Below are 17,083 nucleotides of genomic sequence, written 5' to 3'. Positions count from 1 at the left end.
GTTTCACAGCATTCCAGCTTCTTCTGGCAGCAATGAAAGTACAGTACAGGATACAAACAAGTATGTATTGTTAACAGTGGGTAACAATTCATAGGAAGAATTTTTTTTTTATGGACTGGAATTTTTAATTATTTTTTTATGATTGCTGCACTGTATTTTGCAAACCTCACAAATGTGACTGTGATGGCTGTGATATAAAGGATTAAGTCCATAAAAACGTTTATCCTCCTTAAACAGCTAGCTGTCCACTACAAATATTGTTGAATGTTACCTGCAGTCACAACTTTACACACATAACAAGATAAAATCATCTTGTAAATTTTGTTTTAAACTAAGCTATCCTGGGAGAGCCTGGCAGGCTTTCCGAAAGAAACAATCCATCATCTGCTTGAGATGATAATATTATTTGTATTTCCAGTCTTCACACCACTAATCCAATTATTGCTCACTAGTCTTACCACTGCTATAATAAACAAAAGGCTGAAAAAAGAAACACATCTTTGGTGCCTCCTTAATAATGGAAGTGTCCTCATTTATAGGTATTTTTGTGCACATCGGTGCTTTTAGACCAAAAGTATACCCTTATCTCTGAAAACATTAGCTAAAATTTAGAGAGGTGTAATTCTGTTCATAAAAGCATAGTGCAGTATATAGTTACCAGGGCACTAAAAATGGAACAATCAAAGCAGAGATGCAGTGTGTGAACTTTGTGAAGCTCCTGGAAAGTTTGAAGCACCTTCCGAAGTTTGAAAACAAGTAAATCTGAATAAAAGAATTATTTCTGCATTACCAGTTGATGAAATACTTTGTTCAGCATGCTGACTTTAACATGTCATCATCCACTAGCAAAGAATACCAGTAGTAATATTCATAAGAAGCCAGGAGAAATAATTTCATTGCTCTGTGACCCAAGCCCACATCCATCACTGAGGTCTTCTACTGATTTAAATAGGCACTGACTAATCTTAAAGATCTGCTGAATCCAATTAAACAGTAGCAAAGATGGCCTCAGAGGAAAGAAAAACCTGCATAATTATTAACACTAGTGCAGGTGTATACCCTGCCTTCTGTGTGACACTGACAAAAATGCCCTCCTTGTTAACAGTGGCAAGTTTGGCACATACAGACAGCTGAGAGACTTCTGACCGCTGAAACCTCCACTCTGATGCCTGTTCCGAACACTGCCTCCAGCCTTCTTAGTCTCTTGAATGCTGAGTTTGTATGTGACTGACTCCTAAATGGTGTAAGATTGTGCTTAGTATTATTTCTACAAGAAGCCTTCCTAATTTCGAAGCCTTTTTTTGTTATATGCTACAAAAATACAGGAGTTTTGAGTAGGGAGCCTTCCTGCAGACACACATCAGATCTGGCTGGCAAAAGTAAAAAACTCAGTGAAAGCAAAGGATGAAGTACCAAACTTACCAAAAAATATTGCAATAATTTTTCTCCCTTCGGAAAATGTTTTGTGTTCACCTCTGAGAAAGTCATTTACATTTCTTTAGCTCAGGGGAAACAAAACCACTATACAACCCACCACCCCTTGCTAAAGCCAGAGCTGTTAAAAAGCTCTTTGGGCGTTTGAATAGTGAAAGTCTTCATGGTGTTTGCAGCATTTTACATAAAACACTGTACTTTTATGTCCTCCATGTCCCAGCTTCTCAAAAATGAACAAAGATACCTTCACATGTTCTGTTCTTTCCTAAAATGAACTCCTCTGTCATTAGTTTAACTCAGACAGAAAACGTACAGCCTACTGATACACTGAACCTCCTTTGGTACACAGTTGTCCAGGACTAACAGAATAAGCTGTAACAGAAGACTTTGCTGGCTGAGAGGGAATTTAACAGTGACGCATATTACACAGTAAGATTTCTAAACACTAACACAAAACAGGAACTGAAAATAACCTGGAACCTTGAAGGTCAGTCATCACTCCAGACTAGATCAAGTAACGATGACTCAAAGCCAAACTGCACCATACATTCAAATCATTAAAGAAAAAAAAGAGACACAAACTGGAGCTAGCAGTAAGTGATCATGCTTAATAAGGGAGTAAAATGAATGACAGGAGCAAGGTGACTTTCACGGAAGAAAACATGTTGATGGGAGGCACAAAACCATTGACACTGATGAGTTCCAGAGTGACACCACAAGGATATGAGGATTATAAAAACCTACGTGCACTTACAGTGAACTCTGCTCTACAGCCAAGCAGATGCATTAGTCCTTAAGAGGGAAACCATTAAAAAAGTAGAGCAGCAGTTTCATCTGAGAGAAACAAGTTAAAAAAATCCTTTTGGGGGATGTTTTCATTGAGACACTTTGCCCCTTTTTATAGTTAGAGGCAAGATACACATTTATTTTAAAAGTTTCTCTTACTAGTTCTTAACAGTCTAGCTTTGTCGGTGGTAAGTAATTAAGAAACATTAAAAAGCAACAGATTTTCCCTATGTTATGAGTCAAGAAAATGGTTTTCTTTCAGATCCATAAGGTCAAGCTGTGCTTCCAGCAAAAATATGTACCTTCTCTCTGTCTTGTGAAGCAAAAATGCTCCCTTTCTGATGCTCTTGGCCTCCAAAGGATGAAGCCCCCTGACAGGTACATATTCAGAGATTACATCACACAGTCACCATCAGAAATCATTTACCAGCTGAAGTCATAACCTAAAAATTAGTAATGAAAAGTAGCAACTGACCAGTTTTCTGTATTGTCCTAACCATGCTCCCAAATTCTGGGGGGAGGCACAATATTGCGTTCCTTCACATCTAAGACAAGACTGTTTCTAATATTCTGGACAAAGCTGTTATATAAACCCAGTGATGGATATGTAACCTCTTTACACGCCAGCATTAGCCCAAACACTTATTCCAGAAACCCAGGCAAGCAAAGCCTCAATGAGGAGAAAAATACCTGTCAAGGGGATGCACTAGCATCTTCATGTACACATCTACACCTCCACCATACCCACAGGGAACTAGATCCAAGGGGACTGTCACACTACCAGCACAGGGATTGTTTTGAAGAGGAAATGCTACTTTGGGAGGTGGGGGGACACCCTCTTCGCTGTTACTACTGAAACTGATCTGCTGCTCTGTGCTGCTGCTGGAGCAAGGTGTACCATGGAGCACCAGACTGTGCAGCCTGCTGGCACACAGCTGCTCAGGAAGAGATCATGTTTTCTCTTCTCCAGTTACCTGGGCTGTTTCTGATTTAGTATGGACAAAACTGGATAAAATACAGGTGGTGTCCTTGGAGTTGGAATAGGCACCAGGTGCCTGCACCTCTTGCATCTGGGTATCACAGGCTTTTTGCACAGATCCAGAAAGTTTAACATGCTGTACTAGCCTCAAAATTTGAGTAGTAACTAGAAAATGCAAAAATCCAAATTCTGGTTGGGATAATTCATCACTGCACCACCAGAAGCAGTTTCGTTCATTTTTATTTGGGCAAAAATTTGATTTTATTCTGGGCAAGTTTATCTTCATCAGCAGAGCTAGAACTATGGTTCACTCCTGGCAACATACGATTGCTTTAGTAGAGGAACGATAACATACTCACCCTCGATGTCAAGCCATCGGTAGGTTAAACCTGGTTATGCACATGAGATTTTGGTTCTTCAAGCTTCCCTAAGCTACAGTCACAACAGCCTTTTCTGAGGACAGCTGTAAAGGGATATTACACTGGGATTTCATATCAACAGCAAAGAAAATGCTCAGGTAGATGTCAATCTTCAGGAACAAGCAGTTGAAAAGATAATCCAAAATGATGAAACAACCAACTACTACCAAAGAGTACACAGACAGAACATTGCTTGCAGACAAAACCGGGTTGCAGCAGAGGCAACCGAAGGAATTTCAGTCATATGCCTCCTGCGTTTCTTCCACCCCATATCCCAAAAGGAAGTAGGGCAATCCCCAAACCAGTATTAAGGGCTTGACTTCCAAAGGTGCTCTACCAAGTCCGTAACATTCATACATCCCAGCACCTGGTTAAATGAATTCCCCCAAACCATGCCCCCCAGTGCTGATCCCACCTGTCCCCATGGAGCACACAGGGGCCGCCAGCCCCCAGACGGGCAGCACGGGGGAGGCAGCAGGAGGGAGTTCTGCCGAACCCACCCCTGCCATTCCATTTAAACCTCTCAGCTCATGGCACGGCTGTTTTTAAAGGGTAAAAGAATTCAAATATTCCTTTTTTTGAGCCAAAACTTGAAATAAATATTGGTATTGCTTTACAACCTTTGATCATTTGTTTGGAAACAAGATCACTTGTGAATTCTGAGCTGAAAGCTCACAATTCTTTCTAAATAAAATATTCCATTTGATGTCAATGTTTCAATAGAAACAGAGATTAAAACACTCTTTTACAATTTTTAAAGACTGCTTTAAAATTTTTGTAAAGTTAAAGCACTTATATTTAAATTCCAGCTAATAAGTAAATGTCTAAAAAAATACATCAACAGCATTTTTTCTTCTCTTGGTTTGAATGAGTTCTTTAATGTCTACACTGGGAAACGCTGATCATTAATATGATTTTCAAACATAATTAATGTTTTTTAGACACATTCAGTTCCTAATTCTACCACTGAACTCTTCTCATTAACAGTACCTTTAAAAAGCAAGTTCAAGTATAGAATTAAGTGGAAAGTATTAATAGCTTGTAAGTAGATTCTTGATATTCTTAGCTGCAGAGAGGAATATCATCAGTTACAATACTAAAGAAAAACAGGCATAAAACTAGCTCTAAGCAGAGCCATATAAAAGGGTTCATTTAAGTCAATCATTCCTATGGGCCTTGCTTTTAGTCAAAAACTGTATTTTCTATACAGGCTATTTTGCTCTTAAAATAACAGGGTTTATCTGTCAGTCATTCTAATAATTCAAACACAAATATTAAAAGTTAGAATACTTGCTGTAAACCTTTCAGGGTGATAAATGAAAGATAATAACCCCTTGATCAATATAACTTTTATTTATTCATCTGGGAACATGGCAAGGATAGCATAGGCAACAATGCTGCCTAAAAGAACAAGGATTTCACATGAACTGTTTTGGCAGAAACACACATTTAAATAATCATCCAAATCACCACCTCACTATTTTTATCTCAAAAAAACCAAAACAAACCAACCAACCAAAAAAACCTCAAAACAAAAAAACAGAGAAAAAGAAACACAAGATCTGAACAAATGAACAGCCCAGATTTTTTTTTCTATTTAATGTCTATGCCAGCCACATCTGTCCCTGATTTTAGAAGTTGTAATACTTAGCACTGACAATGGTACCTTCAGCTTGCAAACACGTTATGAACACAAACTGACCGTAATTACACCACGACACCTCACCACAGCTCATCAGCGTGACCGCCTGACCCTCTCTCAGCCTGGGCAAGTGTGGAATGTTTGTGCTGCCAGCTCCCTCCTGACAGCGTCTACATCCTGCGAAGTGCTACACATAGAAGTGACTTTAGTATGAAGTGACTGACTAAACTATAGCATAAAATCAAGCAGGCTTCTCCATTCAGTGCTAATATTTTGGTTTATTATCCCAGAAGAACTGACCAGGGCAGGATGCAATTTAATGTAAACCATTTGGAGTGAAAGGTGTTATTTTGCCTAGTGAAACCTCCCCCTCGCAGTCCAGCTCACAGATCGAGTCAGTGGCAATCTCGTGGTCAGGGGAGATCTGGGACATCCTATCGAAAGGGTCCTCGCGATTTTCCTCACAGTCAACCACATTTGGGATCATGTTAACATAAGCTGTCACTATCTCCTTATGGAAAAGGGTGTGCTGGTTGTAAGAGATAAGCTCATTGCTTATATTAACAGTCTCCACTGGAGTACTAGAGCAAAACTGACCGCAACCCAGGAGGTTGGAGAAGACCTTTCTAAAGTCAGCATTGAAGGCATAGATGATAGGGTTGAGAGAGGAGTTGGCCCAACCAAACCAGACGAAGATATTAAAGGTGGTCTCACTGACACAGGGAAGGCCAGCGTGGGGGTCACTGGGTGGGCTCTCGCAGAAGGGAACCATGCAGTTCAGGATGAAGAAGGGCAACCAGCAGCAGACAAAGACGCCCATGATGACAGAGAGAGTCTTCAACACCTTGGTTTCTTTCCTGATGGAGGACTTGAGGCTCTTGTGATGGTGGCAGTCAACATGGTTGCTCCGGCAGCTTTGCGCATGTTCAGCTGCCCTCTCCAGTGAAGAGATACGACGTATCTGCACCTGGGCAATGCGGTAGATTCGAGTGTAGGTAACTATCATGATAGCCACCGGAATATAAAAACTGATCAAGGAGGAAGAAATAGCGTAAGTCCTGTTGAGGCTGGAGTCACAGCTCTCCGAGTGTCCAGCGAGGGTCTCATTGCTGCCAGAGGTCCCCTCCGAGGGTCTCATTGCTGCTAATGCCACCCATGTGGTGCTCATATCGTCTGCCCAGGTGGTGACAGCACCTGCCGCTGCCCAGCCAGTGCCAAAGCCATCTCCAATATCACCAGCAGCAACGACATCCCGACCTCTGTGCCAGTTGAGCTGGACGGGGATGAAGGAGATGAGCACAGACAAAGTCCATGCCACACCAATCATCACCAGAGCCAGCCGCTGGGTCATCTTCCTCTCATAGCGGAAGGGGCTGGAAATAGCCCAGTACCTGTCCACGCTGATCACGCACAGGTTCAGGATGGAGGCCGTGGAGCACATGATATCGAAGGCCACCCAGACATTGCAGAAGGCCCCAAAGGGCCAGTACCCGGCCACCTCGGCCACCGCTTTCCAGGGCATGACTAGCAGAGCCACTAGCAGGTCCGAAACGGCCAGGGAGACGATGAAGATGTTGGTGACCTTGCTCCTCAGGTGCCGGTAGCGGACGATGGCCGCGCACACCAGCACGTTCCCAAAGAGCGTCCAGAGGATGAGCAGCGCCAGCAAGCTGCCCGCCGCCACCTGCGCCGCCCCGGGGGCGCCCGCCGCCCCCCGCGCCCCGCCGGAGGGACTCGCGGCCGCCGGCAGCGGGCTCCGGCCGCCCCGCAGCATGGCTGGCGGCTCCCGCCGGCGGCGGGGCGGCGGCGGCCGGGACGCGCCGAGCAGCCAGCGCCGCCCCGCCCCATGGGGCCGCTGCCCCCCGCCCCGCCGCCACCCCTGCCGGACGCCCCGCGCCCCGCCGCTCCGGCGGCCCCGCTCCGCCGCTCAGCGCGTACCGGGCTGCGGGCTCCGCGCCCCGCCGCTCCGCGCGCCCCCTGCGCGGGGCTCGGGGTCCCAGTCCCGCGCTCCTCGGCCCCGCGCTCGGCGCCCCCCGCCGCGGCCCGGCGCGTGCCCCTGCTCGGGGTCTCCGTCCCGGGGAGCCCGGTCTGGGTACCCGCTCCGCGGTCTCCCGCTTGCGCTCCCCGCTCCGCCGCCCCGTTCCGCTGCTCAGCGCGCTCCTCTCCCTGGGGCTCACCCTGCTCGGGGTACCCGCTCCGCGCCCGCTCCTCCAGGCGCCCGCTCCGCGCCCCCGCCGCTCCAGGTGGCTCCCGCCCGGCCCGGCGGCTCCGCCCGCCCCGCGCCCGCCGGGGTTCCCAGCGCAGCGGAGCGGCACCCCCGCGCCCGGCTCCCCGCCGCCCCCTCCCCGGCCCGGCCGCCCGCCCGCCCCCGCCGCCCTCTGAGCATGCTCCGCCGCCAGGGACTCCCCGTCCGGGCCGGCAGGCTGCGGGGCTGGTGGGGGCCGCGACGGCACGGGGCGGCGGGGGCGGCCTCCCTGCGGCGCTGCTCTCCCTCCCCCCGACACCGAGTGGGTCTCGCAGGTTTTTTCCGCCGCCACCGGGCTTCGCGCAGGTGGAGGGAAGAGCGCGGTCCCACCGCAGGGAACGGGGAAATGTACCTTCCCACCACCCCCACGCCCCCTACCATCCCCACCCCCTCTACCATCCCCGGGCTGTTAGGGACGGGCACGGAGCTCGCCCGACCTCTGGGTGTGGGCCAGCGGGGAGAGAGTTGTCGTGGGGGGGAGCGGGACGGGTTGGGCTTTTCCATAGGGATGGGAAATGCAGCCTAAATGGGGAATTGCTCCAAAGGGTTCTGCTGGACGACAGAGATGCATTACAGGCGAGAAGCACTGCTAACGAAATCGGATTCTCTGTCTTTTCAGCTCTTCTATGGGATGAATCATTCCTCTCCGTGGGGCTCCAGCGCAGCTACAAACGAGTTGCAACCCTGAGCGGTGCAGGTGTGAGGGCTGGGCTCTTAGGCTTGCCATGCACGGGTAGCATGTCTGTGTTTCAGAGAGCATGCTTTAGTGGTTTTTATTCAGAGCGTTACAGATTGAGTTTCTCCAAAACTTGACTCTTCTTAAAACCATTGACAGAGATGAAACCCATTCTTGACTCAACAGCCTGCTTTGGCACTAAAAGCACTGAGAAAGCCGCTCGTCAGGAGCCTTCCAGCTGCTTCTCCGGGCAGATGGGGCAGGACAAGGCTCGCTATATGTTGGTGGATCTGCACTGACATGAAGGGAGATTAAGTGTTAGAGTTACTAAATACAGAGCAATAAATAAATAAACTATGCAACCTTTTAGGCAGTTTTCTAAAATTGCCACAGGAGAAACTGGAGCTTCACTTCAGCTCTCACTTAAGAAATTGGCACTACTTTTCCACGTTTAAGAAGAGTTATATTTAATATTGGAGGGAGAATTTAGGTTTTGTCACCACTGAATTCTAAACAGCATGACTAAAGCTGTGATGCTGAGGCAAGGCAATGTGTTGCTTGCACAAACTCTGCTTTCCTAAGCAATGCCTCCTACAATTTCTATAAACGAAGGACCAAATTGCACGAGTACTTGTGTACGTGCCTGTTGAAGATGCTGGTCCAGAAATGTAAGTATTTTATGTAAAAAAGCAATGATCTGATTTGCTTCTTTTAGCTTATATTCATTGCTTCACCAGTGTAGAGGCGTATGCATACACACGTGAATACATCAGCACAAACTATATATATAATGTGGTATCTATATGCATGTATGTATTTACATGCATGCAGTCAGCATGCATTAGCTATTTAAATAAACGTGTGTGTAGGTATCTGCTTAATAACAATAGTAACCCAATAGTAACATAGCCTGCCCACAACTCAGCAGCACTGTGAGTGTGCTGGTGGCTTGGTACGAATCAGCACCAGTGCTGGAAGCGAAGACGTAGGGCTGTGGCTGGGAGCAGCGGAGGTGCGGGGGTATGTTACCTCCTACCAGCTCTGCTGTGTGTGGTGGAGTCAGGCAGAGAGGAGGTGCAAGCAGCCAGGGAATATGCTTTAACCCATTGAAACAAAAATTGTCAGAGCTTACTTGTCAGACACCTAAAGAATGAAATTTTGCTATGCTTTCTACAGTACTGTCTGCAATAGGCAGACGCAAAGTAGAGAGGAGTTCCCAAAGTATCTCATTTATCAGCCAAGTGTTGCATTCGGCTGTCTGGCTCCTGCATAACTCAGAATTTAGAGGCTGTAATGTCCTCTCCCACCTATTTCATCTGTAGCAAATGTTCTTGAATTTCAGCTGGTGTGAACCAAAGTTGCTCACCAGAGATTCCTATGGAAAAATATCTATCATTGAGCTGGGCAAGTTTCATCAGCCAAAGATGCACCTGTACCTAGAGTTGCACTGGTGATACAGTCTTCAATGTTGATCCAACGTTACATGCATGCTCAAAATTTTCTTTCTAGTCACAGGAATGCATTAAGAGATCAGGGAAGATTTTCAATGGTAGTAAAAAAAAATACTGGTTTGTGATGGGGTGGCATATGAGACTAAACCCCCCATGCTAGTAGACTCCAGTGAGCTGGGAAGTGGTGGAGCAGGAGCAGGCAACCAGACAACTGCTTTGGTGCAGCGTTCATACCAGTTTGTTCGTGGTGGCACCAGGTCAGAGCAGCAATCATGTAATCGGGACATTTATGGTACGTTTTAATGTTCCATGCATTGCCATCAACATTTTTTGAGCCTGAGATAAAAACCTTTAACTTTTATACATTATTAGCATTCTTTTTTTACTTTCTGTAGGCAGTTTGCATATAAATCTCATTTTAAGAATAGTCCATTAAAACCACAGCTGTCACTTGCTGAGAGATTTGAGGTGGGGTTTTTTCATCCTGAAATCATCTTTGTAATGGCTTTTGTGCTTTTCCTTCAGAGCTTTGTCTCGTTTTTCTTTTTTTTTATTCACCTGTTAAAATTGCACTTCTCTCTCACAGCTGGCAGGTTGGAAATAATGGAATTTAACTGTTATTGCAATGGTTCTGAGTGAAAAAAAATATCTCTGCAGTTCCTGATTTTAGAAATGCGTGTTTTACTCACTCTTTTCCTTCATTGCCACATATTCTATTTCCATTTCAAAACACACAGACCCACTGTTCTGCTGAATGGTATTTTAAAAATAGACAACACTCAGAAATTCACACATGTTCTCATCTAAGAGATACTTGATGTAAAGACATAAAAAATAATTAATGCCAAAATGAAGTTAAAATATATAGACACAGATGTACTGCTGAGGTTTAGGCTGTAAAAGCAGCCCATCAAAACCTTCCCATTATGGTTAGGCTCTAAAGCAGGCAAGAAGAGGTAGCGGTAGAGGTGGAGGAGGCTGGAAGTCACTGTACATCAAGCCAATTTAGCAAAGTAGCTGGATAGGTTCCTAGCTGTAGAAGTATGCTCAAGTGGAGCTATATTTAGAAGCATGGTTGAACGTATGCTTAAGGTCCATCAGTTTTACTCACTGAAGCTGAAATGCTTTACTGCACAGATGGACAAAGGTGGGGGCGTATATAGAGCCATGTGAAAACATTGGGGAAGAAAGGGAAAGAACTGGTATCATCGAGGTATGCAGCAACAGAAAAATCCTTGCAGACTAGGTTGAGTTCTGCTGTTCGTGTTTCAAATAAAAATAAATATGAGCCATTGGAAAAATGATCAGAAAAGCATTACAGTAATCATGTCTGGAAAACTTCCTTAGCCAAGCGAATGACATCAGGAGGGTTAGAAACAGCTGGCGATGTCCTACAGGGGGAAAAGTTTTCTTGACAATAGATGGCTTTTTCAGGTAAGGTCACAAAAACTACAGTGGCTAGAAACTGAACGAATCTATGAGAAATCAGGGTAGAGGTAAGGTGCACATTTATAACAGTGAAGATAGTTAATGGCTGATGCAATTGATTTTGCGTTGTAATAGATTTGCCATCATTTGCAGTCTGAAAACCAAGGCTGAATGCATTTCTTTGAGACTCTGTGCCTTAGCTCATCCCCCAGCTCTGTCTTGGTTCAGATGGTACCGAACAGCATTCTGTAGTCTGCACTGTGGGAAAAGTAATTTTAGATGGTTACAGTTATCCCCTCTGGCCTTAAAATCTATTTAAGTTTTTTGTTGACTTGGGACTGTGATGGATAGTGTTAATTAACCATGTGTAACAGAATGAACAGCTCTCCCAGTATCTCTGTTGCTTTTTTCCCTGTAATGAGTGCAATATGGTTCTACATCAGCAGTTGATCACTCTCTTGGTGAAATCATGAAGTAATTAATGCTACCAGAAGAGATTTTCACAAATTTTCCTTTTTTTTTTTTGTTTATTTTTGTTATTCATACTGAACCTGACTCAATTTAAACCAATGGTAAAAGATGAAAGATGAATGCTAGCCAACACCAAAAGCAAAGGGAATAGGATTTTTTTGAATATGATTTCCTGGTGGATTGTATCAGTTCATTTTGTGGCTTTTATCTTATAAAATATTATCTTATATTGTTGGATATTCATAATAATATACTATACATTAGTATCATTATTTTTAATATAGCAAGACCTCATATGATGAAAACTACTAAAGATCAGTGACATTTGAATCAAGATAAAGGAAAAAAAACCCCACCAAACCCTGGTTTATATAATGGTACAATTTGGGTATGTTATTCATATTGTCTGGGGGTGCATGGCTACATCCCAGGTGAACATCTGTCCAGAGAAAATTATCAAGATGAAAAAAGTGATTTAATTTTCTAATACTGAACATTTCAAGACTTTTATTTTGTCTTTTATCAATTATACTGCTAAACTCCAAATAAAAATCAGGTGGGTTTGATTCCCAAAGAAGCTGCTGTAATTTTGTCTCTGGCTTAAATAGTATAACAATTTGCCCTATGGAGTAATTTGAAAACAAATTTCTTTTCGGTGTTTCGATTTCTCTGTTTCTCTAACCCACGGTATATTAACAGGACCTATGAATTTTATATTGAATGTATAAATTACAGTCTTTATTAGTTAATAATTTTTATTTGAACACTTGCAGTCAACATCATTTATCTTGGGATTTTACCCTGTCTATTACCGTAGTGTGAGATTGTGTTCCACAAAATGCATAGGAAAACTAAATCCTTCATAGAATCAAACAAACAGTAATTTCTGTAATAAAAACAGATGCTGTTGTGAAGTCTTTTAAGTCTGATAGAAGAAGAGGGCTCAGAAGACAAAAGTCAGTGGCTGGGTCTCAGCCTCTCAAGGAACACAGATGATGTCTCATTGAGTTGGACAGTAACTCATCGTTACGCTTCCCTTCTCCCAAAAGGCAGCTGCGGGATGGAAGAGAATGGGGTTGGGAGGAGGGACCCTGAAACCTCGGCTGTTCGCTGGCACTGTGCGACAGCTGTATCCTTGCAGGATAGCCTGTTGCAAATGCTTAACAGAAAACTACAATGCAAGGTAATTTTACAAATGTGTCAACAGTTAGAGCTGATAGGTTTTTTGATCTGTATTTTTAAGAATTGTATAGGACCAGGGCTAGATTTTGTAGTTCAGGATTTTTGAGGGAGAATTCCAGTTTCAAATTTTTAAACACTAGTGGTACAAATGAGCAACTTTGTCACTTTGAGATAACAAGCAGTAAATTACTGCTCTTACTTAGTTCTGCTCTTTTTTTTGCCTTAAGTAAGACTTCAAATAAAATGTTCCTTTAGAATCAACAGGTCTCATTCATCTCCATAGCAGAATATCAGCAACAGGGATTAGAAAGTTCTGTATTAAATACCTATTGCAATAATCCATAGGACTGTTAGTGCTAGTAAGAAACACAGAGGAACAGCTGATGAAGACATCAGTCTGCTGACACAAGAGTTGTACTGGAGCCGACAAAGAAAAACTGAAGTGTATTCTTCTGTTCATCTGTGAGACAGCAACAGCTATTTATTCTGTATTGTGAGTGGCCTTCTGCATGCTGAGCAGCAGCATTTCATCTTACAGTGTGTTTAGATTTGTCATCCTCTTGGTTTCTCCTTCTCCAATACACATAAGGAGGGTCAGAGAAGAAATACGCACATTTTCAAGTGCAGAGATTACCCTGTAATGCCTTTATGACCCCCATTCTTCTGGCTGACACACTGCAAATCAAAGGCGGGGACACAGAGATCAAAAAGCATGTGCTCCAATAAATCAAGGCAAATACCCCAAATTCTGCAAGAAGTCATAACCACAGTGGACTGGCGCAGTGTGCAGCCTTGGAACAAAAAACACCTTTAAAAAGGAAGGAGACGGACCTCGACAGCATCGTATGGGGCAGACCCAGGATCTGATCAGTCCTGGTGAACTGGTCTGCCTGGAGTTCATTTGGGGAATGGCACAGCTCTGCAGCTGTCTCAGGAAAGCCTTATGTTAAAAGTCACAGTGAGACCTAAGCAGTGGCCACGATACTCAGCGTGAGCCAGCAGTTTGCCCCAGTGATCCTTGCGTTGGTAAACCAATAACTCTATCCAGTGAGATTTTCTGCATATCATTGTGGCAGGCTTGGTCAACCAAAAGACTCATATATACTAACTTTCAAAATATGTTAAAAGACTGGTTTTGCCTTGAGTATTCGGCAGAGGAAGCTGTACACAGGGCAGTCTTCATGAAACATGGAATGTGTATTGATCTGAGACCGAAAGAGTTGCTGTAGGGAGCAGTGGGTTCCCAAATGTCAGAGCAGAAAACAAAGCCAAGGGCAGAAACTATCAACTGTAATATTGTCTACCTGCTTTCATCAAAGAAAATATTGCAGATCAAATTACCTGATATTTGTCAATTGTTTGTTGCACGTAGGCTGTACTGATTGCATTAATTACCTGCAATAATGATACCCAGCTCTGGATCTGAATTTTAATTTTAGAATTATTTGCAACTACTTATTGTTGCTGCTGTGGCCTTTATAGTTAAAAATAACTAGCTAATGCAATTACTTTTAGTACTATTGACCAAGATTTGCGGCCTGAAGAGGGACAGGCTATTTTTTTTTTAGCTGTAGCTCAATCCAAACATAAAAGATAATCATGAGAATTATAGTTGCACAGAAGTTTTGTTTCTGCTTTGACAGCGTATGAGGTAGTTTCCTTCTTTGGGTGTTTAATCTATTAATTATGCCCCGCTACTTTATGTTGTCTCAGTGTCAGGGTCCCACTTGGCAGTGTGCAGGCTGGCTTGCCCTTGGCAGGTCTTACCTGGACTGGGTGGCCACAGCTCACGGGTTCAGTGCCAGTGCCACATCTACATGCAGAGCTGACGTGAAATGCAGGCACAGTCACCTCTTAATGCAGTGAAGTTTGAATTCTGGACTCTTACTGAACTGGGAAGGTTTTCCAGGTTTGGAGAGAAGATACTGTAATGCCTGGAAAAGAGCTCAAGAATGCTTTCAAAAGTATGTCTAGTGTTCCGTCTTATTGAAGTATTTCTTGGCAATGAAGCTATTTGATTCGAGCAGGCAGTGGTGGAAAATCCCACTTGGGGAGCACTGCGGGAGTGCTCCTCATACCTGGGCAAAGAGCAAGAGGAGACACGAGGAAAGGGGTTCATGTAGCCAGCTACCATTAAGACATTGGTACAAACCTATTGCTTACTACCTCAGAGCTGTCAGATGCCGCCTTCCTACAAAGGTCATTGCCTGTTAGGGATAAAATTACTAAATTCAGAAGATAATGGACTCAAGACTGAACCAAATACCAAGTTTAGATTTAGCCTTAGATATCTAACTAATTATTTCCATGCATTTCTAAAAGCATCCTGATCTTCAGTTAAGCCTGGTAAATATTTGATTGCAGAATAAATTAGAATAAAGTAGGTACAACATCTGTGATAATCCTGATTGTGTGGTGTCATGGCTTAACCCCAGCTGGCAGCTCAGCCCCACGCAGCGGCTTGCTCACTCCCCCCTGGTGGGATTGGGGAAAGAATTGGAAGGGTAAAAGTGAGAAAACTTGTGAGTTGAGATAAAGACAGTTTGATAGGTAAAGTAAAAGCCACACGTGCAAGCAAAGCAAAGCAAGGGATTCATTCACTCCTTCCCATGGGCAGGCAGGTTCAGCCATCCCCAGGAGAGCAGGGCTCCAGCACGGGTAATGGTTACCTGGGAAGACAAACCATCACTCCAAACGTCTCCCCCCTTCCTTCTTCTTCCCCCAGTTTTATATGCTGGGTATGATGCCATACGGTGTGGAATACCCCTTTGGTCAGTTGGGGTCATCTGTCCTGTCTGTGTCCCCTCCCAATTACTTGTGTACCCTCAGCTCACTGGTGGGGTGGCGTGAGGAGCAGAAATGTCCCTGACTCTGTGTCAGCACTGCTCAGCAGTAGCTGAAACATCCCTGTGTTATCAACCCTGTTTCCAGTAGAAATCCAAACCAGCCCCATACTAGCTACTGTGAAGAGAATTAACTCTACCCCAGCCAAAACCAGCACATGTGGATGAGAGCTGTTCCTGCATCTGCTTTGATTTTAAAATGCTGATGTGGCTCCCTGGGGATCTATGCATGCTTTTCACAAACTGGCTTTTAATTCCAGATATGTTGCAGTGACATTCAAGCAAATATTTACTGGAAAATATGCAAGAAGCACCCAATGCTTGTGCAAGTTTTGATAGAAAATGTCGTGTAAAGATAAAAAATGGTGTTTGTTGCAAGTGAAGGAGAGAGAGATGGCAACTGGTTTCCCTGCCATTTCTTGTTCTTTCACCTGCTCTTTCCCAAATTTTCACCTAATGCATCCATCTTTATTTGGTAACATGTTCTTTGGACTGAATTGTTGTCCATTTGCTTCTGGCGAGAACTAGAAAATGTGTTGGTGAAGATTTTACCAAGGGACATATTTATAGGGCTGAAACTTGGTTTTCTTCTAGGTGAAGAATAGTAGCAGAGGAAGGCAGGAGACATTGCCATAGAGAATTGCAAGTTTTGCTTTAAACCTCAGCCAAGTGAATGAGACATAACACACCATCTAATAAAAAAGAAAAAAATACTCTAAACACTAACTATTGACATTAAAGTGAGATTTCCCACTATCATCAGCTTCAAGATCAAATTCATCCCTTAAAGCTAATAGATCAAACTGTTTTTTTTAAGGTTGTCATTAACAATTGCAGCTGCTTCAATTCTGTTTAAATCCAAATCTCATTTTATTCATGCATGCACAGAATGAGGCCAAATCCTTGGGGACAAGAGTTCCCAGGGAATAAGTGATCCACTGAGCCAGCTATACATACTTCATCTCTAATCAGACAGAGCAAGGTAGAATTAAAAAAATTAGTGTTTGTATTAAAATCTTAAAGTTTGTGGATATTTTTTATTTCATGGATTTTAGGTGGCATTTAATGAGTGTGCATTTGCTTTTCCTAATACATCATATAGAAGATATGGTCAGTGGTGTCCACAGACTCATTTTTCAAGATCCAGAAATAAATCATTTAAGGGTCTTTGTACATTAGTACATGCAAAACTCCTATCTCCATTCAGCTTGTTTTGTGTACTGTCAGGTCATATAGAGAATAAATAACATCAAAGTAGCATTCATTCATTTTGCCAGGCTGCTTTCCAGCCTGCCTTACTAAAACTTCAACAGGGCCATCACAGACCTACTCGGATACAAGTAAAGAAGCAGTGTTAACTGTTAAAAAGAAAGCAAAGCATCAGTGGTAAACCCACAGTCTAGTAGTGTCCAGAAACCACACCTTAGAGAAAGCTCTGAATAACTACCCTTTAAAAAAGCCTTTTTCCCTTTGCTCTTGCAAATGTGATTTCTGAACATTTCTTAATCTTATTAAGTGATAAATTAA

The 17,083-nt window shown here is 43.6% G+C and overlaps 1 protein-coding gene across 1 annotated transcript; it reads right to left on the bottom strand.

Moving 5' to 3' along the window:
- Positions 1 to 4,965: 4,965 nt before the first annotated feature.
- DRD5 (dopamine receptor D5) lies at positions 4,966 to 7,800 on the bottom strand. The gene has a single exon (XM_027814487.2). The coding sequence runs from the start codon at positions 7,032 to 7,034 to the stop codon at positions 5,577 to 5,579; it is 1,458 nt and encodes a 485-aa protein (XP_027670288.2). The 5' UTR covers positions 7,035 to 7,800; the 3' UTR covers positions 4,966 to 5,576.
- Between the last annotated feature and the right edge of the window lie 9,283 nt (positions 7,801 to 17,083).

The sequence above is a fragment of the Falco cherrug genome, chromosome 1 (assembly GCF_023634085.1).
Source record: "Falco cherrug isolate bFalChe1 chromosome 1, bFalChe1.pri, whole genome shotgun sequence".
Classification (NCBI taxonomy): domain Eukaryota; kingdom Metazoa; phylum Chordata; class Aves; order Falconiformes; family Falconidae; genus Falco; species Falco cherrug.
This window is presented reverse-complemented; position numbering and strand designations above follow the sequence as displayed.

Coding starts and splice junctions, on each gene's coding strand:
- DRD5 (XM_027814487.2), bottom strand. CDS start 7,034: ATGCTGCGGGGCGGCCGGAGCCCGCTGCCGGCGGCCGCGAGTCCCTCC.